This window comes from Fusarium redolens (assembly GCF_020744475.1).
Source record: "Fusarium redolens strain MPI-CAGE-AT-0023 chromosome Unknown BKA55scaffold_4, whole genome shotgun sequence".
In the NCBI taxonomy this organism is placed as follows: Eukaryota; Fungi; Ascomycota; class Sordariomycetes; order Hypocreales; family Nectriaceae; genus Fusarium; species Fusarium redolens.
Window position 1 is genome coordinate 2386737 of NW_025763667.1, and position 27511 is coordinate 2414247.

The 27511-nt window shown below is 47.4% G+C and overlaps 9 protein-coding genes and 2 non-coding genes across 11 annotated transcripts; 5 read left to right on the plus strand and 6 right to left on the minus strand.

Annotated features, from left to right (window-relative positions):
* Positions 1-533: 533 nt before the first annotated feature.
* BKA55DRAFT_504630 (pyridoxal phosphate-dependent transferase) lies at positions 534-1783 on the plus strand (the record flags this gene model as incomplete). The annotated part of the gene is made up of 2 exons (XM_046187108.1): positions 534-611; positions 665-1783. 2 exons carry the CDS (start codon positions 534-536, stop codon positions 1781-1783), a joined length of 1197 nt encoding a protein of 398 aa, XP_046053320.1.
* Positions 1784-1994: 211 nt separating this feature from the next.
* Positions 1995-3462, minus strand: BKA55DRAFT_591585 (glycosyl hydrolase family 76-domain-containing protein; the record flags this gene model as incomplete). Its single annotated transcript, XM_046195270.1, has 2 exons — positions 1995-3331; positions 3378-3462. The coding sequence occupies 2 exons, from the start codon at positions 3460-3462 to the stop codon at positions 1995-1997; spliced, it is 1422 nt and encodes a 473-aa protein (XP_046053321.1).
* A 3158-nt stretch (positions 3463-6620) lies between these two features.
* BKA55DRAFT_t78 lies at positions 6621-6724 on the minus strand. The gene has a single exon. It is a non-coding gene; the product is annotated as a tRNA-Ser (tRNA).
* Positions 6725-7917: 1193 nt separating this feature from the next.
* On the minus strand, positions 7918-8665 carry BKA55DRAFT_536445 (uncharacterized protein; the record flags this gene model as incomplete). Its single annotated transcript, XM_046189829.1, has 3 exons — positions 7918-8257; positions 8305-8456; positions 8507-8665. The coding sequence occupies 3 exons, from the start codon at positions 8663-8665 to the stop codon at positions 7918-7920; spliced, it is 651 nt and encodes a 216-aa protein (XP_046053322.1).
* Positions 8666-9897: 1232 nt separating this feature from the next.
* Positions 9898-11798, minus strand: BKA55DRAFT_503716 (argininosuccinate synthase; the record flags this gene model as incomplete). The annotated part of the gene is made up of 12 exons (XM_046187033.1): positions 9898-10184; positions 10236-10358; positions 10416-10439; positions 10502-10540; positions 10595-10738; positions 10796-10850; positions 10903-11017; positions 11184-11221; positions 11272-11285; positions 11360-11455; positions 11504-11527; positions 11585-11798. The coding sequence occupies 12 exons, from the start codon at positions 11796-11798 to the stop codon at positions 9898-9900; spliced, it is 1173 nt and encodes a 390-aa protein (XP_046053323.1).
* A 3150-nt stretch (positions 11799-14948) lies between these two features.
* BKA55DRAFT_505033 (uncharacterized protein) lies at positions 14949-15678 on the plus strand (the record flags this gene model as incomplete). The annotated part of the gene is made up of 2 exons (XM_046187157.1): positions 14949-15226; positions 15279-15678. 2 exons carry the CDS (start codon positions 14949-14951, stop codon positions 15676-15678), a joined length of 678 nt encoding a protein of 225 aa, XP_046053324.1.
* Positions 15679-15829: 151 nt separating this feature from the next.
* On the minus strand, positions 15830-16994 carry BKA55DRAFT_561343 (large-conductance mechanosensitive channel). Its single transcript, XM_046192153.1, has 4 exons — positions 16697-16994; positions 16447-16647; positions 16253-16397; positions 15830-16205 (listed from the first exon to the last, which is right to left on the minus strand). Exons 1-4 carry the CDS (start codon positions 16894-16896, stop codon positions 16149-16151), a joined length of 603 nt encoding a protein of 200 aa, XP_046053325.1. The 5' UTR covers positions 16897-16994; the 3' UTR covers positions 15830-16148.
* A 345-nt stretch (positions 16995-17339) lies between these two features.
* Positions 17340-18703, minus strand: BKA55DRAFT_561348 (actin cortical patch SUR7/pH-response regulator pali). Its single transcript, XM_046192154.1, has 3 exons — positions 18468-18703; positions 18116-18422; positions 17340-18068 (listed from the first exon to the last, which is right to left on the minus strand). The coding sequence occupies exons 1-3, from the start codon at positions 18588-18590 to the stop codon at positions 17572-17574; spliced, it is 927 nt and encodes a 308-aa protein (XP_046053326.1). The 5' UTR covers positions 18591-18703; the 3' UTR covers positions 17340-17571.
* Positions 18704-19542: 839 nt separating this feature from the next.
* BKA55DRAFT_t76 lies at positions 19543-19637 on the plus strand. The gene has a single exon. It is a non-coding gene; the product is annotated as a tRNA-Ile (tRNA).
* A 1640-nt stretch (positions 19638-21277) lies between these two features.
* BKA55DRAFT_536450 (glycoside hydrolase superfamily) lies at positions 21278-24010 on the plus strand (the record flags this gene model as incomplete). Its single annotated transcript, XM_046189830.1, has 8 exons — positions 21278-22485; positions 22864-22931; positions 22981-23106; positions 23335-23361; positions 23414-23434; positions 23586-23704; positions 23794-23862; positions 23915-24010. The coding sequence occupies 8 exons, from the start codon at positions 21278-21280 to the stop codon at positions 24008-24010; spliced, it is 1734 nt and encodes a 577-aa protein (XP_046053327.1).
* A 1506-nt stretch (positions 24011-25516) lies between these two features.
* BKA55DRAFT_638244 (ZIP zinc transporter-domain-containing protein) lies at positions 25517-27408 on the plus strand. The gene is made up of 4 exons (XM_046197069.1): positions 25517-25852; positions 25907-26538; positions 26590-26890; positions 26942-27408. The coding sequence occupies exons 1-4, from the start codon at positions 25697-25699 to the stop codon at positions 27125-27127; spliced, it is 1275 nt and encodes a 424-aa protein (XP_046053328.1). The 5' UTR covers positions 25517-25696; the 3' UTR covers positions 27128-27408.
* Positions 27409-27511: the final 103 nt, after the last annotated feature.

The following is a 27511-nucleotide window of genomic DNA, read 5'->3' on the forward strand; positions in this document are numbered from 1 at the left end:
CGAATCTCACTGGGAGAATTTGGATTCTTCTGTCGGTATTATACGCCCATTGTCAGTAGAAACATAACCCGATCGCATCATATGATAAAAACTCAAATAGGATAAATCGAAACATAGTTATTAACTTATCTATCCTCTGTTGTCTCTTCGTTTCTCAATCATGAAGCCGCAGTTCAGAATTTTCGTTGTACTTCAGGGTAACGTTCTAGCCCATAGATGACTCCAACATCAGAATATACCTTAGCCATACCCATTGTGACTCAATTGCGTATCGGAAAACAATCGTCCCGTCATACTGCAAGCCTTTACCTATATTCAATTGCTTATCAAGGTTCTAAACACCACATCGTGGGATACATATACGCCGTATCCAATGCTTCCCCTCTATCATGACAAGATGAAAGCCCCACAAAAAAGTCAATGACTCCCCTCCGGCGTCGGACTCAGCAACCAAAAAGTGTTAAACACCACATCTTAAAGAGCCACACATCCTCATCACTCCTCAGTTCGTCAGGAGATAAATCACCACCAAAATGGCTCCCTTCAACCTCGAAAGCTGTGCCAGGCCAAACATCTTGGCCCTCCAGCCATATCGCTGCGCGCGAGAGCATGTTGCCCCTCCCCCGCATTAGAGCAACGACTAACTTTCCCCAGCGACTACAAGGATGACGGCACCAATATCCTTCTCGATGCAAATGAGAACGCGTACGGTCCCTCTCTGAGCTCAGACGTCGCAGAGAAGACTGCCAATGGTGTAGAGGTCGACTTGCTGGGCCTGCACCGTTATCCTGATCCTCACCAGGAGCCGTTGAAGCAGCAGCTCTGCGAACTGCGAAACACCCACGCCCATACAGATAAGACTCTCAAGCCTGAGAATCTGTTTGTGGGAGTTGGCAGTGATGAGGCTATCGATGCTCTACTGCGTTGCTTCTGCGTTCCTGGAAAGGACCGCATCCTTACATGTCCGCCTACGTATGGCATGTATTCGGTGTCTGCACAGGTCAACGATGTGGCTCTCGTTAAAGTTCCCCTTTTAGAAGCTCCCACATTCAGCATAGATGTTCCAGCTGTCATGGAAACTCTGACAAAAGAGCCTAACATTAAGCTTGTCTACCTTTGCTCGCCCGGAAACCCCACTGGCTCAGTCCTTGCCAAGTCCGACGTGCAGCAGATTCTTGATCACCCAACATGGAACGGCGTTGTCGTTCTCGACGAAGCATATATCGACTTTGCCCCCGAAGATGCTTCTCTGGCTGAATGGGTGACCGAGTTCCCTAACCTGGTCGTTATGCAAACCCTCTCCAAGGCCTTCGGCATGGCTGGCATCCGACTCGGTGCTGCATTCACATCCCCCCCAATTGCACGACTTCTCAACAGTCTCAAGGCCCCTTACAACATTTCCAGCCCTACAAGTGCCCTTGCGTCCTACGCTGTCTCGGAAAAGGGACTCGCTATTATGCGAGACCACCGTGCGCGCCTCCTAGAGCAGCGTGACCGTCTTATTAAGGAACTCTCTAAAATTCCCGGTGTCGGTCGTCTACGAGGTGGCACCGAGAGCAACTTTTTGCTTTACGAAATGCTTAACACTGTAGGCGAGCCGGACAATACTGTCGCGTTGGCCGTATATGAGAAACTTGCTGAGGGCAAGGGTGTTGTTGTGCGATTCAGAGGAAAGGAGCACGGATGCCAAGGATGTCTACGAATCACAGTCGGTACAGATACCGAGGTGACAAGATTCCTGGAGTCACTGAAGACGACGTTGGCTGAGGTGAGAGGATCATAAACTTGGGCACTAAATAGGAAAAGGACGATAAAACGACGGCGTTCTACGTCAGATCTAGACCTTCTGGGCGTAATCTCGTGGAATTAATACAAGCAACGCTCAGGGTATGAGCGTTTTATACCAAAGTAGTCTCTCAGACCGTTTATCCAAATACCTGACGCCTATTCCATTCTATATCTATAAGGTCTAATAAATAGCCAACAACTCTTGTTTAGGCCCATCCTAAAAACAACAGGACACTCCCAATACTGACCGAAGCCAGGACGAGATCCGCTCTAGAGAGATTAGCAGCATCCTCACTCTTGGTAGGCTGAGCTGCAGTTGCTGATGATGTCTCTGACGAGGTTGATGGTGTACTCTTGGTTTTGGACTCGTGCTTTTCCATGGCAGCCCAGTCTGTGCTGCGGACAACCTTGACATCATCGCCCTTGAGCGGCGCAGGAGCATCACTTAGTAGCAAGCCCTGAACAGCTTCAAGAGCACACATTTGCTGCCCGAGACCGGGATTTCCATCAAAACCAGAGACATACCATCGCATACCACACTCACGGCCAGACTTCCCTCCCGTACATGTTTGGACAGCAGCCTTGGCCGATGGGAGGAGATGAGCATGAACGTACCCCTTCAAAGCGGGCTGCATCTGAATGGACAGGTACATGAAGCGTGATAGATAACCCTTGAAGGTGGACATGTCGTCGTTGCATGTGTTGACGGTCTCGCAGGCAGCTTCGTACATGATGTTGGTCGCGTTGGGGAATGGCGAAAAGAACCAATCGGTGCCCTCTAGGAGACGCTTTGAGCGGTCGATCCATTCTGGCTTCTCAGTGTAGTTGGCGAGAACTGCCGCGCCATAAAGATATATACCGCTGGTGTAAGTAAAAGAATGGTATGTTGTCTTCTGGCAGTTGTCTTCCACACTGGCGCCGTCATAAACATGATAGTTGCGGTGATCGATGAAGCCCACTTCCCAGGACCAGTCCCAGATCTTAATGGCCCAGTCGAGATATTTGTTATCACCAGTGATACGAGCCAAACGGGCAGCAAGTTGGAAGAAGCCGCCGTTGCTGACTGAGTTTTTGTATGTCATGCCATTCGGGTTACTTGGGTAGATCTGCCACAGGAGGCCGCCACCACAAGCTGTTGTATTCCATCGATCAGCAAGCTCGTTGAATACGTTAATGCTGATATCGAGCCACGATGGGAGGTCCTTATTGGGCTGAGGGAAGTTTCGCTCAGCGGCGGAGAGGACGGCTGAGCCCCAGAAAAAAAGATCATCGTTACCCTCCTCGTCGGCGTGCTCTGCAGGCATGTAATCGTTACCGGTGCCGAGATTTGTAGGCCCCAGAAGAGCTTCGATGACCACATCGTTGTAACTGTAATCTCCAGTGAGGTGGTAGTAGTCGAGCATGACACCCCATAGGGCACCAGCTACCCACCAGTAGTATGGATCTTGAAGGTCGCCGAGATCTTTGGGTACTGATGATGTGTTGCCACCGTAGTACTTCATGGCATCGAAGGCGAGCGTGCCCGCTACATCTCGGATTGAATCTGAAGTTGTTGGTGAATTGCAACACCTCTTGGCCGTGGGACATACCTGGATTTGCAGTATCAAGTGAACTGGGAGGCGTTTTGGTAGCGATGGCTATAGAAGCCAAACCGGCCAAGGGAAAAAACTTCATAATGTGTCTATTATCGGTGATGGGTATGGTGTATGGTGTCTATGTTGAGTATGCTTAAGATTCTTGATCGCTCAGCGATAGTCTTCTCCTGGAAGATTGATTCAAAGTCTTTTTGGTGCTTGCAGCAAGTTGATAGTTTTCCGGGGTCCGATAATGAGTGTAAGTTAAAGGCGATTAATGGCAAGTGATATGGAATGATCGTCTAATTATTCGGGCAAGAGCGAGGCGTTCAACTCAAACAAATCAAGCTCCCACAACAGGTACGAGAGAAAATCAGGCGTAGAAGTTGACCACGCCTTCGGGGGCATGAAAAGTAAGATAAGAAAGAAATAAGAAGCGAAGGACGGGCCACCAAAAGATAAAAATACAATCACAGCTGAGAGGGAACGGGAATACGAGAACGCAATGAGCTAAAGCTGAAGCTCCAAAGACGTTCGTTCTTTTCAGGCTGGACTGGGCTAGTCCAAAACGTTGATAGAAGACGGGGGCTAGTCTAGGTATTAATACGTGATACCCTTGCTTGGCGGATTGTTTTCAGAGTTAGACACACAGGGAGGACATCTTGAGGAACGAATGACGAATCGTGCTGGGTTCATGTGTAGACTAAGACTTTAGCTGATGAGCCTCAGACAAAGTCAACCGTTGAATCATGACCTCTCCATTTTCCATGTTCATGGGTTACCGAGCTCTCCCCGCAGACGGACACGACAAGGTACACAACCCTTGAAGGCCCTGCTCTCGGCGATCAGCCGTTGATTGTGGCCAGTAGAACATGTCATCGTGTTGGTGTTACAGACACAAAGAACCGGCCGTTTCGACTGGCCGCGCGGGTAAAGAATTGCCAGTCACCAAACCACAGTTTTTGTTTCCCAGGAATATGAATCTAGTGCAAGGTACTGTAGGATCCAGGGGTAAAAGCCACTAAACCTTAGCTGACAGATGCCTTGGGGGAGGGGATTGGTGGGCGTCAAGAGTTGGAGGAAGAGGCTTGGCGCCACCATGTTCATGCCCTGACTAGAGGCTTTCGGGGATTATCGCAAGGCATTGAATGTTGATACTCTTCTGGGAGACCTGGCGAAACAGGACAGGTTCTTCCAGAGTGTGATGTTCTCTGCTGTGTAACCATGCATCATCCAAACTCGAGCAACACAAACTCAATATCCTTGCCCATCAACTCTGCATTAACGTTACGGTCCTCATCTCCACTCCCCCACCCCCAGCAACCTTTCTTTTCCCTGCCCTTGCATGGTCTTTCGTAAAAATGATCGTCTCAAAGCCTGACTCACTGACGAAACACGATGCTCAAAAAAAGAGATCTTCAAACACGAAACAACGCCGGGCATTTCTCTCGTCTGATCTTGATTGCAGCGTTTCCGACCTTGCCGTGTTATCATGCGGCACTTTTTTCAAGTCAGACACGAGGAAATTTTTGAAAGTCGCAACCTTACAGGACTCGAAGGAAAAGCAACTGTAAAGTCAGCCTAGGTCCGTGCATTGTTTACGAGATTCGGGTCGGTTCCGACATTGGAAGAAGCTCAAGGCCAAGCTTCTTGTCTTACATGTGGAGATGCAGGCGGAATTTAAGATCTCCCACACTATAGATGGTAGTAGAAAACTTAGGACCTCAATCTTAAGTGACAAAAATATTAGAATATCTTGGGATAATTTAGCATAAACTTAGTGGGCTCTTTGGCTGGGTTTGTTTTTGGCCCTACTTTAGATTCTTAAGTCTTTTGACAACCTGAGGGCACTCTTATGTTGGACACCAGCACTGTTTCCCATGTCTCGGAACCTTGAAATTGCTGAGATGTAGTCTTCGTATGGTTATGAAGCTACCGGAGCTTGGCCGGATGTTGTCTTCCTTTTTGAGCCTCCTTGCAAGCCCGTCAGCAGTATTAATTTGCTGTCTTGCTGTGCCACCGTCTTAGTGAGACTGTCTCCAGTGCAGTTATGGATCAGGTCTCAGAACCAGGGACCGGCCGCTTCAAGCATGAAGCGCTCACTCAGATCAACTTGTTCTCAATCTATTGACCTTCGGAGGCAGAGTGTCGGGCCTCCGTAAGCTTACTCTCTCCTTCAGATGATACCATTGTTGGCTGAAAACCTTAATGAGCAAGGTATACTCTTGCGGCCGCATACAAACACTGCACGCTACAGCGCGTCGCCGACGCCTTTGCAGTTTAAGACACGGCTGGTCGCCATGTCTCTCAAAACTCTTACCCCTTCTCTCCGCCATTTCCCGTTCTTTGCCTCCATTCCCAGTGCCGCGTAATCATCAAGTAATGCATGTGTTGAAAGTTAATAATAAACACAAAATAACAGCATCAACAAAGAAAAAAGCATCTGAATATTTCAATGGAGTTCTAAAATTGTGTACGTAGTCTTAGGTTTCTGGAACATTAGGTTGCTCGTGAATGACATATCGCTACACGATAAACAGCCAGATCCTGTAGGGCTGAGAGAATGGCTGGTTTAGTTGGAGTCTGCAACGAGAAGCGGACGGAAGGAAGGAGCATCATGACTTCCCTCTTTGATAACAAATCTCTACGCAAGGTCCGGGCCGCTGAGCTTAAATTAAGCGACACGTGACTGAAAGAGGAAATCGCCAAAACCAACCTCACTTGAGTTGGTGATGTGAGGACATGAGCGAAGGGATATAATTTTGATGATAAATCGAGCTTCCTCAAAGTCAATGTGTCCTATCAAGCAAGCTCGCTTAAAATTTGGACAAGATCGTGGTGATAGATTAACATATCAGCTTCCGTACGCTCTGCCAGCAATATGAATGCACACACAAATATATCGATAAAATGATTATTTTTCTCTGACAGCCCATGAGGTCTATCTATCTATTCTATCGCGAAAAGAATCCAAATAACATCATGCATATCAAGTTTCGTTGAGCTGGGCGGGAACACAGCTAGTAACGTTATTCGCTTGGAGGTTGTGTGACCCGATTTCCATAAAAGTTTAAGAAGTGATGATATCTCAACACTTCTGCTGCACAACTCGATTCTGTAAAAGACAGAACCCAACTGCTAATTCGCGTGCATCTTGTCGTCCCAAAATCGTCTCCATAAGTGCAAAATTGAGAGCATGATTGATCCTCGAATTTTCATATATCAAAACACGTTTAAGTCGCAAAAATGAAGGTTTAACGACACAGGCAGGATTTGAACCTACGAACGCGAACGTAACAGATGTCTAGAACCTCTTAGAGGTCCGTTCAAGTCTGTCGCCTTAACCACTCGGCCACTGTGCCTTGTTTTGTTGATGGTGGGAGACGGACTATTTTTGGTATTGAGGCATTTCTCAACGTCTGTGCTGAAAGTGGGTACTCTCATCTCACGCACAAAGTCTCCACAACTCTTTGACTCCTGAACCCAATGTGGAACTCCAAGAATTGAGATCGCAATTGCACATTTTCATTATACAGTGATCTGGCCGTCGCTCTCAATTTTCGATGACACTGTTTGTCGGAAGCCTCTGAGAATAAGTCTTCTGACTTCTACGGTCACTTCTTCAATGATGTTGTTCTTCACAAGCAAGGGTCTTTCTTGAAAAAAGCTTATGTCGATACTGGCCACAGCCGGCCTGTCCACACAAGCTGAGACGTAAAGCTCAACTGCATTAACACCTTTCAACTCGTCAATGTTGTTCTGAAGGTCGCCAATAGGCTTGATTCAAGCCAAATTGTCAAGAGGACTTGTAGCAATGTGTGAATGTTGTCATTTCGGCATGCGTCACGGCCGGCTGAGATTCCGGGACCGGAAAAATGGAGCCTGTCATTCCGGCCGGTAAGAGCATCCGGCCGTTCATGAAAGACGGTACTGGGACAGAACTCTTCTCTTTTCTTTAAACATTTTTAACCTAACACTTCCACGCCTCATTCCGCCGAAATCTTAAGCTCAATCTCCATAGTCGAACATCCTCCTCTCCTGGAGATAACATCCCGAAGAAGCAGCTCTAATCCACCTGACGCGGTTTCTGTCAACATCTTCATACAAATCGAGGAGGTCACTAGTACATTTCTAGACAATACTTCCCCTTATTATGCCTTAATACTGCCTATAAGGATTTACCAAACTTTTGTCCTGGCATCTCATGGCCACCCGATGCCATTCTGTCGAATAGACATCTGTTTGAAGCACTCAGATGTGCATGAACCTGTATCTACCGTCGGCTACAAGATTGTCTCTAAACATAAACCCAATACTTCGAGGAATCAGAACTTCCTGCATCTCCATCGCTATACCTTAACACAACAGACTTTGGGCTCGTCTTAGGATAATATTACTCTAGCTCATCAAATTTGCTATCGTTTTTGGCTACTCTTAGCTAATATACGAGCATGATGTATTAAACATACAATAATCGAAATTCAACAAAGAAAATTGCTCGCTTGCTCCCGACACCCATCATAAATCGTGTTCTCATTAATAAACGGCCGAATTCTTACAGAGTCCAACCAACCATCAAAGTGCAACAAGCAGCAAGCAGAGCAGTTTTAAAGGTGATGCTCAAACTTGCTCCAGCATTATCGCCATTTGTAGCTATCGGCATGGACACAAAATCCGTCGGTGTACTCGAAACTGCAGTAACAGGGTCCGGATCATGTGGTAGTTCGCCCATTGTCAGGACACCCCATTCTACTTCACTGCTGGAATAAGTTGATGTCCATGTCACCTCGGTTGGACCTGTGTGCACGCCATCGTTATAGCCTTCGTTGAAGCTAGAGTATCCGGAACACGTGGCCCTGGTCGTGCCTTGTAGATTACACTCTAAATTTGCGGTGCTGCACCATGTTAGTAATGGTACTTCGTAGGTATAGGGAGAACATACAGCCTTGAGGTATGCGTGCCGTGGAACCGGACAGTATCGGGACCTTCGACTAAAACGAAAGGGAACTCAAGGGATAGATCACACTCTGGAGGGTCTGAGTCGTCTGTATCTGGACAGAATATTGTATATGTTGTTTCCTTAGCTTCCGCATCCTTGTGCGTGTTAGCACCCATGATCAAGTTTGCAGAGAATGTCGACTCACGCTTGAGATGACACTGCCGCGCACGAGAGACCACGACTCTTCATCGTAATAGGGCAGATAGATAGGCGCTGTCGTTACAGCAGGCGGCTCCTCGTTAGCATATGCGAAGCTGTTCACAGCCAACAACGCCAGCCAAATTGACTTGGAGCGTGGGGACATGGTCGACTAGCTTGTCGCGCAGGGATAAAAAGAGTATGTAAAAGCCACTCTAGCCAATCAGAGCTTGTGGAAATGCAGAGCGATGATCGCGGTTGCAAAGATGCGCGCGCAAACAAGGGTTATCTTCAAGGTATGCGCAGATAAGTCAAGACAAGATTTACTCGAGCGCGAAATGATGACCTTCTTAACAGCTCCTTTTCCCAGGAAACCGGGATGGGAGGGGCCAAAGGCCAGCCAAGCATCAGCGGAGAGTGCCAAGGTCTGGGCGGCCGAGGTTGAGGTTGTGAGCTAAGAGATGGTGATGAAATTTGGGTGTGAGTGAAATGTTGACGAAACAGGAGAACGTTAGAAGAGCTGGATAAAAAAAGAACGAAACATTTTAAATAGAGACGATGATACTTTGATATATTCATCCGGATATCGGCTACAGGAAATGTCAGACGGACAAATTTATCATGACACGCCAAGACTGAGCTTTGTCTGGAATCCGATGCCAAGACGGACACTGAATGCCAAGAATGACCCAGTTTTGTGACATCCCAGCAAACGTTGCATTCAAGCAATATGAATTCTACAATAGTAAATGGAAAATGGTTATCTAGCCTAAATCTCGAAAAAATCTCCCAGAAAACCCATCAGGAGTTACTACATCATGAGAGGACATTGTCGTATGGCTAAAGTCTGCTATTGCGGCCGCCAACCTTCAATTACCTCCTGATATTGATGAAAGATTATCGATCGAATGCGGCCTTTCCATGCAATCTTTGATGTATGAAGGTGCAGAAACAACATTGGTTTCTGGTATCATTCGGGGAGAAATGATATCAAGTTTGTGATTGATAGTCAGCAACTCTCAGCCGAGAAGTACCGTGACAGCATCGCAATCTGTCAAGGCTCCATGCAACAATCGCCACCACATTGAGGGTTGAAGTTCAGCTTTCCAGAAACAAAGTATGGGAACGGCCCAGATGTTGGAAGCCCGATGCTGTGCCAGACAGATGTACGATCTATTACTGAGGGGAGGAGTACTGTCTTACCAAGTGGCGGGGTTGTTTCTACCTCCTTCTAAGTACAATAACTACAGGCAACGAATCAGGATAGCATCAGTAATTTAGTTTTTCTTTTTATAAACGCGAGCATGAACTACTTGCGGCGGGCATTGAGCTGTACAAGTTTTCGCCGCCTACCTCAATGTGGCGAAACACATTGAAGCCGTCATGCCGATGATGCATTTAGACACGGGCAAGGGGCTCGCCGTCCTTGATCTTCCTAGCACCGTACTTCTCGAGACGGATGGCTTGGATGGCGATGAAGCCAGATGTGTCTTGGGGAGTCCAGTTCATGTCCAGAGTGTCCATGCTGCTCTCATCGGCTGAGTAGAGGTTGGACGTCTCGCTGGAACGTCCAACGACATACGCGCAACCCTTATAGGCGACAAGGTTCACCTTGCCCTCGACTTGGCGCTGTGAGAACTTGATGGCATGCTCAACGAGCTCACGCTCAGGGCTGAAGTACATGCCTATTGCAAGAGTTAGTGGCTATATGGGAGAGGGAGGTGAGGATAACTGACCGTTGTAAATGGCGGCTGACCAGTCTTGAGACAGACGGTCGCGGATGGATCGAACCTTGGAGTCGAGGACCATTCCTTCAAGATCGATATGGGCCTGTCGAAGGATAGTAAGACCAGGGGTGTCTATGGAAACAATATTAGTGCTGTTTTCCGATGACTAAAACAGATCCTATCACATACCGTAGCAGCCTCGGCTCTTCAGGCCTAATAATCGTTAGCGAATAACACAGCCAACAGCGATGAACTTATAGCAATCGCGAACTCACCAATAAATCTGGACTCGACAATGTCAACACGTCCGATACCTAATAATTCGTCAGTGGATACTCATGGAGTCAGTTCAGAGTCTGGTGCCTTACCGTTGACTCGGCCAATCTCGTTCACCTCCTTGAAGATCTCCAAAGAGTTAGTGATGACCTTGTCACCGACCTCGAGCTTGACGGGAACACCCTGATCGAAATGAACAGTGAAGGGCGTGGGCTCATCGGGAGCCTTCATGGGGTCTACAGATGGAAGTCAGCGTCGACTCTTCCAAGCCAGAACAGTGAGCAGTGTCTTACCAACTGTGCGCTTCCACATATCTTTGGGGGGCTCGAGTTCTGTTTGCTCGAGAATCTGGCAGGGTCAGCACACTGCACGATAGTGTTTATGATTGAGGGGGACTTACACCGGCCTCGTACGAGCAATGGATGATGTTGTCATCCATAGACCATGGGGCCTTGGGAGTAGAGCTGACAGGGATGTTCTGCTCGGAGGCGAACTTGAGCAGATCCGCACGTCCACTGCGTGGTCATTAGCTTGGCTGCGAGAAAGCAATGGCGGGTGATCACTGACGCGAATCGGTTGTAGAACTCGGGCAAGCGCCATGGAGCCAGGACCTTGAGGGTAGGATCGCAGGCCTTCCATGCGAGCTCAAAGCGAACTTGACTAGAAAGGAGAAGTAAGTACTAGGCCAGCGGTTCATTGGAAATTGAGGCATACTCGTTCTGTACACGTTAGAAACAGAAACCTGAAAAGACGGATCTCAAGAACTTACACCCTTGCCGGTACCTGAAGAGATAGGAACCCGTGTCAGAGAATTATCTAAAAAGCAAGCAAGCTGTGACTGGACAGGGGCTGCTTACATCCGTGGCTGAGAATTGTGCAGTTGTGCTCCTTAGCAACCTTGACCATCGCCCTAGCGATGACTGGGCGGGCAAGACTGGTTCCGAGCAGGTCATCTCGATGTTAGTCGTGTTGTCTATGAATGTTGAAGCTGAGTATCTTACATCTGTCCTCATAGACTGCGTTGCCTAGATTTCGAAAGTTAGCAATCTCATTGGTTTCACACTACAATAGCAGAGACGCACATTGGATAGCAGGCCAGACGAGTTCATCAATAAGCTCCTGCTGGACATCGAGGATGATCATGCGCTCAGCACCGAGCTTAGTAGCCTTGGACTTGACAGCCTCGAAGTCCTCCTCCTGACCGCAGTCGGCAAGAAAGCACACAACCTCATAGCCCTGAAGAACCAACCATCTGAGGATTGTGCTAGTATCAAGGCCTATTACATGTATGAGCATTGGTTTATGGTCTTATCTTGAATGTTTTCAACTTACCACCTGAGTAGGCACTGAATTAGGTCAGTTGTCAGTAAGATATCATCTACCAGTCTTGATCGGACTCACAGGCAGACACGTTCCGGAGCCATTGTAATGGTTTCTTGAAGTTGAGAGATGACCTAGATTGGTAAGTGTGAGAGACAGACCTAAGAGTTATCTTAGATCCAAGAGGTATACGGGAAGCAAAGCGACTTAGTATCAGGCGCAAAGTGGGTGAAGATACTAGCAAGGCCTTACGTAGGGTCTCCAGCTCCGAAGACGGGGCTACTTTTGTGGGTCACGAATTGATAAGGGCCGACCAACCCTACCCTTGTCTGGCCATCAACAAAACTCTCAAGGTATGGATTGAAGTTGTACTAAGTGAATCCCCGCATCATGTGATTACTAACAATTAAGCTTCAGTTTGCTGGCCGAAGTCGGTATCGAGTTGTGTCTTCACCTCTTTAGCTAGACAAATTCTTGATCATCTTGCATGAGATAGAGCTGATTGTCGCTGGGAGGACCCTTGTCGAGCAAGGTTATTGATACTTGAAGATCTCTCTATTCGGAAATTTATTCATTTGACGATGCTTTTGGCCGTTATTGGAAGGTCCAAAGCCCAGCTTCTGCTGTCAGGTAGGTCAAAGGATCTAATATCTACGCCTACACTGCTACGCATCGAAGACTAGTACGGGATTTCTGTGTTACCTTCCTACAATGGGAACAGAACTCAGCCTTGTGGGTCAAGTTTCAAAGACTCTGTGGTATGGCAGGCAACGGGTCCAAGAAATACAGTTGCCTCGTGGGGAACTGCGAAAAAGGAGCAGCAAACGAAAGCCCACGTTTGCTGCCCAGACCGTCGAATGACATTGTGTTTTTCCTTTATTGCAGCAGAAGAAGACATTGACAAAATACTCATTTCAGTCAGCGAACTACACAAGGGCGGCTTAGATAGCCTTGATGGGAGTAATGTAAAGCGATGTTAACGCTGATGGTCAACAGCTCTGCTCTCACAGCATCGATTGCTTAATACATAATGCACAGCTTGATTCTTATCGAAGGCTTTAGTAAAAAGGTTTTTGGACTTGATTCGAGTAGCGAGATCTTCAAGCAGCTGCCTTTATGGATCCTATTTTCCTTCTTGCTTGGTTGAAGGTCAATGACTTGCGCTTTGTTCTTCATCGAGGCAATGTGTCTGGTGTCAGGACACAGAGAGAATATCCCAAATATATGTAGAGAACCTCATTTCCGTAGTATTATGCCTGTTTGACAGACAGCATTTGGGCACGTTTACATTAGGGTGACAGCAACGTCACATTGCCTAAAGTTGAGCAAGGAGAGGACAGTATTCACTAGATCAGCTCCTAGCGCTATCTGGGATATCAATTCTACCTCTCTCGGAACACTGAATTCTGATCATATTCCTTTCGCTATATTTACGCCTGGCATAGAAAACTCTCAGGCCGAACTATATGCCCACGCCAGTCTTTAGAGGGCCCAACTTGGCATTTCGAGAAAAGTTGCAGACCTTTTGGGGCTTATGCAGTGACTCTCCTGCATCCATGGATCAATATGAACACATTTATTCAGGCGACGCAGTTTAATGGGGCAGATATACACCATCACTTCCCCTTCCAACTATTCATGGACAGGCAGTACGCCTTCGAGGGTTATTCAAGCACGCGCAAGCGAGCATTTCTAGGCTCCGGAAACTTCTTCAGCTATGTCAATTGGAACTCAAAGCCAATATGAATGACAATTGTCCGTAACATCAACACGTCTGGAACTCCTAGGCTTGCATGCCGAACAAGTCTTTTGTTACTGGGTTATCTAACTTCTGAGGGCCAGTCGGACGAGAGCCCGACTTACAGAGGAGATCTTCACTCAAGTTTCACGAAAAGGCTCTAGAGTGGTTTGCTCTCTTGGGCCACAGTCATCTGTACAGCTACGAGGTTAACATCCCGACACCAATAGTTCTGGATCCAGATCTCTGTCTCATGCCATACACTCGCTTGTTGTCTCGCTGAGCTCACTACCTCGTCTATAGACCCTAACTCTCCACACACGCCTTGACAGGGAGGATAGGAAAGGCACCACGTTGTTTATTCTAAAGCTCCAATGTAATACCGCTTTAGTGGCACTCCGGTGTCCTATAGAACAAAACAGGCCCACCAACCCAACGGTATTCTCACAATATTCTGCCTCAAGAAAAACATCTCTAGGGCAACTTTCATATCAAAATACTTGGATAGAACGAAAATCTGCTTCGCATTGGCAAAGAAAGCCATGTAGAAACGTCAATTAGTGGCCAGGGAGCCCTGCTTGTTTCTCGTTGCTACAGGTTAGTCATGCTCCAGTTGTTTTCGGAAAACAAGGCAAAAAACTTCAGGCAACATCTCAAAGGCTGTAAGTCTTAAACTGTATTGTTGTAATAATTTAAAGCAGGTGCTTTTATCTGGGGAAGATGTTCAGGCAACCTCACAAGGATGACTCTTAGCGAGAGGCTCTAATTGCACTTCGCCTGTCCTTGATTCTCATCAACATCATGGGTCTCGTTCGAGAGCTAGGATCTAACAGTGGTCTAACAAGGGCGCCACCCCCGTAAAACTAACTCGATTCAATCAAAGCTTCACCAGAAGGATCAATAGTCCCAACGGCTTTGTTAATGACAGACGCCATCTCCACGCCAAATACGAAATGTAAGCCTCCCCCACAGTATCTCATCAAGATGTCACTGACACAGTCTTTGACATCAATATATTTAACTTTTCTCTATTGAACATCACCCGCGCATCTTCTCCAATTTTATCCCGCCCTACGAGGCCCGAGTGGGCGGTACCAAGGCGGATACTCGGAACATGGGCCGTTTTAATCTCCTTTCTAAGTCCGAAATAAGGTATCGGAGTGTTTTATTCGAGCATAGCGTTGTCGTTAAGCGGCCGCCGAAGGATTCAATCAATCAAAAGAACCGGTGAGTCTCTAACGCTTTAAAACTAGTTGAATAGGGGAGGCTCTTTTTTCTTAAAGTCTCGCGTATATCATCGTTTTTCTCCAGTCGTTCGTCGTTCGTTCAGCATTCAACCCCATACACTCATTCATTTGCTGTACAGTCACTCTTTAACAATAATCACAATGGCTCGGTCTCTTGCTCTTCTCGCTGGTGTCCTCGCCACTGTTGCGGCCCAGACTACCACCGTTGAATTCCTCCTCCCCATGTTCGATCCTCAGCCTCTTGATGGCTCTGTTGTTGCCGTGAAGGGCGGCGCGACTACTCTTGCTATTCACTGCCCTAATGCAAAGGCGACAAACTGCGGCCTTGCCGGCACCAGCACCATTGTTGGTGGCCCCTCTACCATTGAGTACTCTTACACCATGCATCCTGAGGTTGATGGATTCGATGGCGGTGAAGTGTAAGTATCCTACTCACAAGTTTCATGGCTTCAATGCCTAACAAGTCACCAGCAAGCAAGATATGGGTTGCGTCCTGGACCCTAAGAAGGATGTAGCTACCTGTTCCGTCCACCAAGTTGCAATCCTCTCCGGCATCACCGATGTCACATCCATGACTGATAGCGTGAGCGGCTACAAGTCGCTTCTCATGCCTATCACTGTTACTGCTGGCGTCAACAAGCTCAACGGCAACGACGATGCTTCCGCTACCGAGGCCGCTGGCTCTGAGGCTACTTCTGCCGATAAGCCCAAGGACACTGGTGCCAAGGCCACTGATACCGCCGACGCTACTGCTTCTTCTGATGCTGCTGCCACTCCTGCGAGCTCCGACAATGCTGCTGGTCCTATGATTACCCAGAATGCTATTCTGGCTGCGGCTGCTGTTGTTGGTGGTGCTGCTATGTTGCTGTAAATGTGAGCATGTATTTTGGACAAAAGTTTTGTAGTAATGATGCCTAATTAAATATTTGTTAACTCGGAGCCAAATTGCGAATGACATGCAATGTTAATCTAGTGAAAATCGATCGACGAAGTAAGGTTTCGGCAATCAGCGCCACACTATAACACTATGACATTAGCTCCATCCTGGCAGCCAGCCACACACGTCACATATTGGAAAATGGATACTGAATATGGCACTCATTGAGTCACGGTTGATCAGCTTGAATGCAGTATAAGCCTCTTGGTATTTGGGCTCGAACAGCAACACTTCCAAATGGTAACAATAAGACTGAGTCTACCAATAATCGCCATGATAAAGCAAGCATTACGCATAGCATCTCACTATCCGTAAAGAAATGAGCAATCTGTGAGCAACTCAAGAATGCAAAAAGACGAGAAGCAAAGAGTATCACGTGTGCGTACGAGATGTTCGAGGTCAACTCAGTTGCGATCCTCTCGTCCATCAAGCCAACTGGTACACTGGATGCAACGAATGGACTAGATAGTGTTAGTCATGATTCCATCTTGAGATTCGAACGTCTCACCTTTTCGTTGATGCGCTGTCTGCAGTACTTGCACTTCTTTGTGTGCTTCATGATAGGTTCGGACGAAGCAAGCTGCCACAAGTGCGCAAGTCCATAGAGGGCGATACCCAGCACAAGAAAGGATATCATTTGACCAACAAAAGATCTATTTGCTGTGAGTATAGATGTCTCGAAGGCCTCTGATGTTGTCGTACCCATATGCTAGGACAACAGCACCGTCCTCTTGCGCCTGGTGAAGGGTGTTGTAGCCCGTTGTCTTGTTGTAGTTGGGTCCCTTGTGCAGAACGGCAAATTTCTCCTCCATGTTTCTGTTGAGTGGGAGGAGGATCGAAATAGGTGGCATTAATACATCGCTCACGAAAGACTTTACTAGGTCTGTGAAAGCGGCCGCAAGACTGTCCAGTGTGTTAGTTGCCTTCACCGTAATTCCAGGAGACTTCATACATCAAACCAACGGCAATCTTGAGGATATCATCTTGGAACGCAAAGTCGACGAAGCCTTCCCAGAAGCGCTTAACTCTCTTGTGGCCTCGGCCAAGCAGGGACTCTGACTCTCCAGAGCCAGACTCTTCATCGTGAGATCTGCTGGGCATGATGCGATAGTTTGGGCGTGATGTTCTCCAGAGACCAGACAGCCAGGACATGGGCGAGGAGTCAAATGATCAAGGATTGTTTGTGTTCCGGACAACCTGAAAGCTATTGATGCTATATTAACTTGGTCGTGGAAGCTGAAATCAAGGTCCAGGTGCCGAAGTGACACGCGCTACACGCGGTTGTTGGTTGATGTCTGTGACGTCATGTGTACTCAATCGCACTTACAGGGTAACTGAACGACTTACACCAATTACCACCATATAGATCAACGATCATTCAGTATTTGTGAATATATTCAATAAATTAATAAATGAGAGATAGACCAAGGAGAAAAGGATCAGCCGGATATGGGTTGTTAAGAGTTTCGAAGGGCCTTTCTCGAAACTATACGACTGGGACTCGTTGCGAAACAGGCACCCTTGCGACACCATGGGTACCCATACAGCGAGCAATTGGGAGACCTCAGTATCAGTTTGACAAAGCACAGCACAATGTGACTGACAGACACGAACACGTTTGCGTGTAGATTAGATAGACCAGCTATCGCATTACTTACTATCTGACTATCTAGAGGTGCCATTCTTCTTGTTTGTATAAAAAAAAAAATCAAGGAGGGGATCATTCTGAAACTGCAAAAGGAAAGTAAAAACACTTTGGTATCATAGTCGCGCCCAATCTGGTTAACAAAAACCAATCATCAGTCTAGTCATCATGTCTCATCAAATCTAGTAGCTCCCCTTTCGTGGCTTCCACTGTCTCTTTCTCTCGCGTCGCATAAGACACAAATGCATGACCCAGTAGATAGCCGCGACGATCATGAGAGCAGCAGCAGCCCAGGTCAGCCCCAGGAACTTATTTCCAATAGACGCCGACAGCCCAACATCATCGCCGATGTCGTTGATCTTGTTGACACCCTTCTTCCCAGCCACAGTGACGAGAATGCTGGCGATAAGGAGTACAAGTGCGGCGAGCCCCGAAAGAATGACGTTGACGGCGTTGACGCCGCGACGAGCAAAGAGGAAGAATGCGCCGGCGCTCGCGACCATGGCGAGGCCGGAGAAACCCACTGCCAGGACGTAGAGGACGAATGTAACGAGGAGAGCCGTGTTGAGAAGATCGATAGAGTCTTGGATGTCATCGGGCCAGTTGATGTCAGCAAGACTCAGCTCGAAGGGACCGACGGACAGTTGCTTGTCAAGCATCTCGGTGAGGTTGAAGCGTTCTATAAGATTAGAAATTATTCTCAATCGGCGTTAGGGTCATACTCACTCTCAGGGGCAGAGTTGGTGCACTCTGTAACATTGTATCCAGCACCAGGGCTCGTGGCATTGGGCTTGTACTGTCCATCACATGTGGCCATGACATGAATGGAGTACCACTCCGAAATACCAATAGTATCGGCCAACTTGTCTGCAACGTCGCCAGTGATGTCGTTGATCTTTCCCTTGACATCGTCCTTAACTTCGTTCCACTTGTCGGTGACCTTGCCAAAGAAGCCATCATCTTCATTGTTGTCATTAGAAGAAGCGTCGCTGTCCGTGTCGAGAACGTTATGGCCAATCATTGAAGTGTTGAGCTAAATTGTCAGCTCAAGTTGTTGAGAATTTGCTTCAAAACTCACCCGTGCAACAGAGTATTCTTCCATAAACCCTTCCTTGTGACCAGCAAAAAGGCAGAGCATTGAGAGGATAAAGGCCACCATGGACAACACCATGGGCAAGAGGACGAAGAACCTCGATAACATGGTTGCGATGTATGATACTGAGGAAGTGGAGTGTCTTCGAGTTGTAGAAATACGAAAATCAACAATTCAAAGGAATGTCTAGTAGACACCGAAGAAGTCGTGTTGACTTTGCGGGTGCTGTAGTGAAATATATACTTTACGAGTACAGAGACCCTGTCCATCAATGATGCAAACTACGACAGCGCATAACCAGGTATGATTCGCGCACAGGGCTTCAAAAGAGTCTACCAAGCCAAGCTAAAAAGGAGCACAAACGCCAGAGATTCAGAACAAGCTCAAGGTCGTGTTCATGAGCGCATCGCCGTGCAAATCATGACCCCAAACAACGGCCAAATCCGAAACAGACCAATTATACATGGAGCGCTTGCGTCACTGGCTGGACTGCTTCTTTTGTTTCTTTTCTTGGCTGGGGATTCTTTGAGGGTTGCATGGCTGGGAAAACCGGTTGTGCAGGGGTCGGGGCTGGGATGGACGTCAGCCACTTGATGAATCGACAGTGGACGCGTGTGAAACAAAAGGGACAGGGATTAAGAATTGGGTCTCCTTAATCATTATTTCTATGTTTGTTCTTTATTTCGTGAAAGAGGCCTCTTTCTCGTATTTGATGCATTGTTGATGGTGGACCATTATGGGTCATTTGACTGAATCGAAGATGGAGATGGACCCTGAACATCGTCATTAGAGTTGTGCATAAGCGGGCGAGGCTTGCCGATAGCCCGGTCGAGAAGTGATTCACTGCCTCGCTTCTTTGATGCTTGCAAGAGTGAAAGACTCTGATGAATCAACAAATCCGTGGCCCTCAGTCTGCTCGGGCCTGTCTTCCTTTCTTCTGGCGATCAATACCGATAGCACTGAGAGATTGCCCTCAACAATGGCCTCCCAACCTTGTTATTCTGACTTTCCTCGCCCATGCAGCATCCAAGAGCGGGTCATCCGCTCATCTATCCGGTCGGCTTCCGTAGCTCAGTTGGTTAGAGCGTCGTACTAATACTTCAATCCGAGTGTTCGGTAATGCGAAGGTCTCAGGTTCAAGCCCTGGCGGGAGCAATCCCAACGCCTTCCGGATATTTCTTTTTGTCGATTTCTGCCCTTCCCGAAGAGTGGTTGTGGTCGTGATGTTGACCGGTGATGAAGTGGCTGGTGTTGAGCAACGATGTGCACGTAGTGTAACAGAGGTGAGCAGGCACGAAGCAGTGGTTACTCAGACTTTTTTCTTCTTTGGTTTACTATCGGGATAATCGAGTCTTTATTACACCAACACTGGGCCAAAGGCAAGCATAATCCCAATTGCTTCGACCTCGAGGCCTCAGCTAACACACTTAGCATTGTAAACTCGACTACGCGGGCGATTCCTCTCCAGGAATATCTCCTCTATGGCTCACTTGATCAAGCTACAGCACTATACTCAACTGTCCAGGCGCTGCACTCAGAGTCGTACCATCAAATGAGCTTCCTGGCCCAAGAATGCGTCGTCAACTATTGATGATCCACGTTGCCAACGACCCACATATGACGAGCACAAAGCCTAAATAAAGATGAAAAAAATGTCGCACAACTTCAGCAGAGGTTAGAGACGTGGATTATCTTCCATCGAAGCAGATAAATGACTCGTTTGCTTCTAGCTCTTCCTCCACCACTTAGAGCAGTTCTCGACGTCTGATCTTCAGCCATATTTCAAGCCTCGAACTCTGCTGCTCAAGGGGCAGACAAGAAATGAAGCTTATTTTTAACACAGGTCACTTTGCGATGGCCCCGTAGGCTTACACCGTAATATTACCACCGGTATCCCTGCTTGGATTGATGGTCAAGTCTTAGAAACTAAATGGTTATGTTTCAGGAGCCGCCTGTCAAGATCTTAGCCAAAGCCAAGACACGGTTATGCTCCCCGGAATCTTCTTCCCGGGGTAACTGACATGGTTGCTATTTTGGGTTGTCTCATCACCATTCTCTGGGGTTGCTTCCATTCCAGACTTCAAAGTCGACTCTATAATTGCCTCGATTTTTCTTCTGGCCGTTTCTTTTGTCGTTACCAACGGCCAACGGCTATCGGCAAAATGCGTATCCTTGGCCCGAATTGACTTTTTCATGGCGCCCTTCGATCGAAAGTCTATGAAGCTGAATCCACACTTACACAAGCTTCCTTACACTGGCTGCCTCGAAGCTTAACCACGTATTTCACACTATGAGTTCACCATGGACACAGTGTAAGGTAGTGACACATCCTGATATTTCTTTTATCCCGCGAGTGGCGTGTTAGACTTTTTATCGACGACTGATCGGGAAACTGATGAGGGCACCTCAACAACTGACGGGCCGACGGAGTGACTTGAGATGGACCTATGTTGCCACTGGTTTTCTCAGTGGATTCGTAAGTGTCCTTGTATTCTCGGGGTAACTCTGCAAGCTGAGTGAAGAGTCTGCCTCGATCGGACTTTGAATTGGCTCGGATGCGTGCGTGTGTGCGTGTACCTGCATGAGTACGTAGAATTATTCATCTTCGACGTGTCTTCGATCTAGTTGTGGTTCAGATTCTTAAGACAATCTCATTTCCATCTCTTCTTCTCTTTCCTTTCCCTCTTCTATATTCCTTTCTTGTACTTTTCTCTCTTTCCTAAGGACATACTTTCGTTACCATAATCCAGAGTTTCTTGTATATGTGTTATACTCTTACCATACCATCAGTCACAATGCCTTCCATCAACAGCCTCCTCACAATGGCCCTCGTAGGCTCTGCCAGCGCTGCATTCCAGGGTTTCAACTACGGCTCGACCTTCACAGATGGCAGAGTGAAGGCCCAGTCCGACTTTGAGAACGAGTTCAAGACCGCCGCTGGCCTCGAGGGCACCGGGGGCGCCTTCACCAGCGCTCGCCTCTATACCATGATTCAGGGTGGCTCAACCAACCAACCCATCTCTGCTATTCCTGCTGCCATCAAGACCAAGACCAGCCTTCTCTTTGGTCTCTGGGCTTCTGGTGACGGCTTCGCCAACGAGATCGCCGCTCTAAAGAACACTGTCGACCAATATTGTGGACAACTCGATGACCTTGTCGCCGGTATTTCTGTCGGAAATGAGGATCTCTACCGAATCTCTCCCACCGGTGTCAAGGCCAATGAGAACCCCGGTACCAACCCTGACGTCCTCGTCGACTACATCAAGCAGACTCGTGCTGCTATCAAGGGCACTTGCCTTGAGTCTGTCCCAATCGGTCACGTCGATACGTGGACTGCATATGCCAATGCTTCCAACAATGCTGTCATTGAGGCCTGTGACTGGCTTGGTATGGATGCTTATCCTTACTTCGAAGACACCAAGAACAACCCCATCTCAGAGGGTGCAAACCTCTTCAAGGCTGCCTGGAATGAGGTCAAGACTGTTGCAAAGGGCAAGGAAATCTGGGTCACTGAGACCGGATGGCCCGTCAGTGGCAAGACATATGGTAAGGCCGTTCCCTCTACCAAGAATGCTCGCACATTCTACGAGGATGTCGGTTGCCCTATGTTTGGAGATATCAATGTCTGGTGGTACACACTCCAGGACTCTGCTCCTCAGACTCCTAACCCCAGCTTTGGCGTCATTGGTTCCGAGTTGACTGAGAAGCCCCTGTACGATCTCAGCTGCGATGAGAAAAGTAAGAAGAGAACTCTGGTCAGCCGCAACAACGATGTGTCTGGCAACGTTGAGCACCGCTTCGTCAGCCCTTCTTTCGTAACTGGTAACTATACCAACGGAACTGTGCCTGTAGTGCCTGGCACTCCCACTTCTCTTGTGCCTACTCCCTCTTCTACCTCCGGCAATGGTGGCTCTGCTTCAACTCCTTTGCCCGGCAGCGGGGCTCAGCAGCTCAACTCAATGGGCGCCGCTGCTGTCGCATTCATTCTTGCCGCTGCTCTGTTGTAAGCGGAAGTTTTATGAAAAACTTATGATTTGTTGTATATAGAATCGGAATTGGTAATGGGCATTGGGACAGGACATACAAAAGGCGCACATGAGTATATACATATGAGCACATGGTTTACCGATGAGTCGGCATGTGTATCCTATGAGAATTGAATAATATGAGTTCTACACTTTCGAGGCATCGTTCGACCGTGACATCCATAATTAAATTGATAGCAAGAAAGGATAAGGGAAGCAAGTTGAGCTTTGCGTGATGGACCTCGTAAGGGAAGAATACCCTTACCATATTGTCACTCCTATACAGATGCTTACTTCTGATAACACCTACATTGGGCTTGCGGTTCCTGTGAGCTAATGATCACTTGCACCCCTAGGTATCTCCTAGCCAATCAGAAGTCTGATGCAGCTGGGAAGCGGTTAGGAGGTACCCCCCATCAACAATGTTCGTGATGAGATTACACTACTGAGTGTTCATATATACTTGACCACAGCTTGCCAGTGGCAAGGTACCTTAGGTCAAAATCTCTCTGCTCTCGCGATCTCTTCCCTCCTTTCTTCTCCAGCCATCAACATAAACGACAACATCATTATCATCATCATGATCAGCAACAACAACCGTAAGTTGACGGTCCCTTCATTTGCCCGGGCTCTTGACTTCTTCGCTTCACTTGTTCCCTCATCTGGATGTATTTGTTACTGCTGCATTATCCGTTATGTACACGCCTTCCTTCTTGTCGTTCCAGTCACCGTGTCTCATCTCGCGATCTCTTTGGAGATCCCTTCATTCACTCTCAACTCTTGTTATCACTTGATCTTTACAGATTGCTAATATATATGGTTTCTAGGCGTCTTTAAAAAAGAAAATGGCTTCCGTAAGTTCACTCCTATCTCACTAGCAAACATATACTGACTATTTTTCTATAGACACCTACCACTACTCCAGTCGTAAGTATACTCCAAGGTCCTTTCTATCACTGCAATATCTCCTCGACACATTCACGACATCTCCGCGACATCTTCCCATTGTTTTCCACATACTGTCCCGGCGTCATCAGACATCTTTCGCAACACTCTCGAAACATCCTCACTAACATAGTATCTAGAACCCGCCTGCCAAGGGTCCAGAGGGGGGCCCAACTAGAGACGATGGCGCTGTGGCTGGGGGCGAGGCCCCAGCCACGAAGAAGAAAGGACGACTCTTCTGCTCGTATTGTCGTAAGGCAAACCATACCGTGGACACATGCACCAATGTTCATAAGTACTTATCCCACTATGCAAGTTATGCACATACTAATCTTTTGTAGCTGGCACTATCACTATTCTTCGGGGGTGGGAACCCTTCGGTGGCCCCTCCGGGCACCGTGCTCCGTGTTGTAAGTTCAACCTTCACCAGATTTTTGGCAACTTACTAATCCATATATACAGGCGACTGATCGAGTCGAGAAAAACAAAAAGAAGAAGAACAAGCACAGAGCTCAGAAGAAGCTCACAGACAAGGCTGCGGAGAAGGTCGCAAATTAATACTAAATTAATACTAAATTTACCTTAAGTCTTTTTATCCCTTAGGATAAACATCCTAAGTTTTCTTGCCTTCCCTACCTAGCTTGACTATTTTATTACACAAGAACATGTGTAAAATATCACAAAATAACAAATTATGTTCTTACTTTAAACAGCTATTCTTCTTTTTCCCAGACAGGCATATTCTATTAATCGCTTTCCCGTAACTATGTCATCCTCAACTAAGTCATCAATATCGACTACTTTGCCCACCAAGCCAACCCAGTGCTGGATTCAGAACCCGTGTCATTATTCCCAGCTACGACTGATGTGGGAAACCATCAACAGTCTAAATTGACAAATGTCCTTTATGCTGTCACTACACCCTCAAACAAGCCGAAGCTCCAGAAGTCTGGTCAAGGCTGGCGCCCTCAGGAGAGCTGTCACGCTCTAAGCACAATGACCAAGTCTTCGGAGATAAGGACAAGGCTGGAGAAGGGAATGAAGGTGACACTGACCTCTCAGGACAAGACGATGTCAAATACAGCTGGTCTGAGGTCCGTTGTGATAGGCCTTTTGGACTTGGTACTCTGGAGGGAGGGTTGTTGCGACAGTATCATGTCCCATCTACTGTGTGGTTATATGATCCCCAAGCTACCTAGGTATCTTTGAACTGGCCTTGGCTCAAGCAAGGTAGTCTCATCGCCATGCTCCTATCAACGGCAATAAAACTATTGGGGCAAAAAGGTTGGAGCTTACAAGGGAACAATACTCAGGGAGAGTCGATTGATATTAGTATGGGCTTCTTGAGAAGAATAAAAGCTCTACTTGAAATAAGAAGTAGTAGCTATTTTATAGCATTATATGTCTTGGATGTTCTTATGTGACAAATGTGGTTAACAACCAATGTCAAATTTCATTCAGCTGGGCTTTTATCTTATCTGCTCGCGTGACCAACATGAGCGAACCAGAGCAACCTACCTTAAGTAAGGTAGTCAAGATGTTGATTGTTTCTATAGCCTGATTAATATAGTCACGGTCCATCGACATCTGTAGGAATTTAGTTAAGAAATCATCCCATTCAATTGCCCTCGGTGCTCTGTTCCGTTCCAGGTAAATGCTTGGAAGCCCAATCTTGCAGGCCACCACGTCTACGAATATAAGTTTTAAGACCATTTTAGGGAGTATTGTCATAGTTTAGAAGAGTTTTCCTAATGTTTAGTTCATTGAGTTCTAATTTATATATAGGGTCCTAAAGTCTATGATGATATTCTCATAAAGTCATTAAATTATTACGACATTGGATACTCGGAAATGCACCAAGCTGAAGATTTTTACTCTTTTTTCTTGTGCTGTGGTGAGGGCGTCAATAGCTCTGGAGCTCCCCTGCATGGAGTGGATACTTCAGCCTTCAGCCCGGGGCGCAACATGCTCATTGGCCGACGCATCTTGGCATCCAAGCCCCTCCCCCTGGCTTATCCGATCTGCCTCTAGCCTAGGAATATCCCCATTTCATCCCCAGCTTCAACTTCAACTTGGACTTGGATTGAAACAACACAAGCCAAGTCGAGTTGTTCTTTTTGACCTCTTATTTCCGTTTTTATTCTTCTTGAACAAGGCCACTCGCTCCTTTGCCTTGGTTTTGGCGTCTTTCTCTTTTCTTATTATCTAACAACTAAGCTGTCTTGGTTAAGGACACATATAGACATGACGCTCACTCGTAGGAGCGTCGTTTGCTCGGCTGTCTGTCTTGCACTCCTTGTCGGTCTTGCATATGCAGGCCATGACCACGGCCATGCCGAAACTGTTAAAAATGCCAATATTGACAATATGAGTCTCGAGGAGCTCGACACTCAACTCCTGGTACGCCAAACTTACCTCTCCCTCAGAGCGTCTTGTCCTGACCCAGTCCTCTAGACCTGCCCAATTGTCGAGCAACTCAACGCCGCCAAGCACGCTCACCACGCCGCTGCACCCTCGTCGATGACCTCGCGCCTCTTCGCCGTTCTCTTCCCTGGCTCACCCGCCGTCAACGCCCTACTTGCGACCCTCTACATCTCCGGTCCACCCAACTTCCTTCTCGCGCTCTGCCCGACCAACATTGATCCTGCCTCTCTTTCCGTCATGGTTGCTTTTGCTGTGGGCGGTCTTCTCGGTGATACCCTTTTCCACCTTCTCCCTGAGATCTTTGTTGGCGAGGACCATGATGAGGCTGTCAAGTTCGTGCTTGTCGAGCCTAACCGTAACCTTGTGCTTGGATTGGGTATCTTGGTGGGTTTTATGACATTCGTCGCTATGGATAAGGGTCTACGAATTGCTACAGGGGGAGCTGGTCATGATCACTCCCACGGACATGGTGATGCGCATGCTCATTCTCATTCTCATAATGAGGATAAGGCTGTTTCTTCCGGTGTTGATGCTACGGATAGCCTTGTCAAGTCTCGCAAGAAGGGTAACGAGGATAAGGGTGCTGTTGTTGCCAATACTGTTGAGAAGCCTGAGAAGGAAATCAACCCTAGCGTCAAGCTGGGTGGCTACTTGAACCTTATGTATGTTGATCTTACGGGGTTGATCATTTGAAACTGAACTAACATCTGCAGTGCCGACTTTACACATAACATCACCGATGGCCTGGCCATGTCTGCCAGTTTCTATGCCTCGCCTACCATTGGAGCTACCACTACTGTAGCAGTCTTCTTCCACGAGATCCCTCACGAGGTTGGCGATTTCGCTCTTCTCATCCAGTCCGGCTTTTCCAAGCGAGCTGCTATGGGTTCACAATTCATCACTGCCTTGGGTGCTCTTCTCGGTACTCTCATTGGTATTGCTATTCAGGAGTTTGGCAGCCCTAGCAGTGACGTCCCCATGGGTCGTAACGAGGGTATCTGGGGAACTAGCCTAGTAAGTTATATAAACACTCGCATCCCGGGATAAGTTGCTAACTCGTTGTAGACCTGGGGCGATATGCTTCTACCCTTCACTGCTGGTACATTCCTCTATGTTGGAACCGTTGCCGTCATCCCTGAGCTTCTTGAGACTGGCCCCAACAAGGCTAAGGAGCTCAAGAACATGCTCATTCAGTTCACAGCCGTGGCTATCGGCGCTGGTATTATGTTGTACATTTCGTGGCACGACTAGGGTATACGTGAGTGGATTGCATATGATGAGAGCTGTGTAGTAGATGAAGCGGGTGTAGATGTGAGTTTGAGATATCATGAGTTTGTCAGGCGTCGTTTGATAGATGTCTTTTTTCACGGGGGTGAGTGTGCCCGAGTATAGCAGTTGAAGTTGATTTGATCTACTCCTGATTGTTCAAGAGTCCGGGAAATAAATTATTATTCTTATGATGAATCTATACAATCGAGGCTTAAGTTGAAGCCTAAGAATTATAAAGCTAGTAGCGAAAAATTACTATGCCCTCGGTTTATGTGTTCTGATTAATGTCTGGCATCTCAATGATAGGATTAGGGCAGTTTGTCCCCTCCTTTACAACCTCCAATCACTCTTGTGACGGTGTGTTAC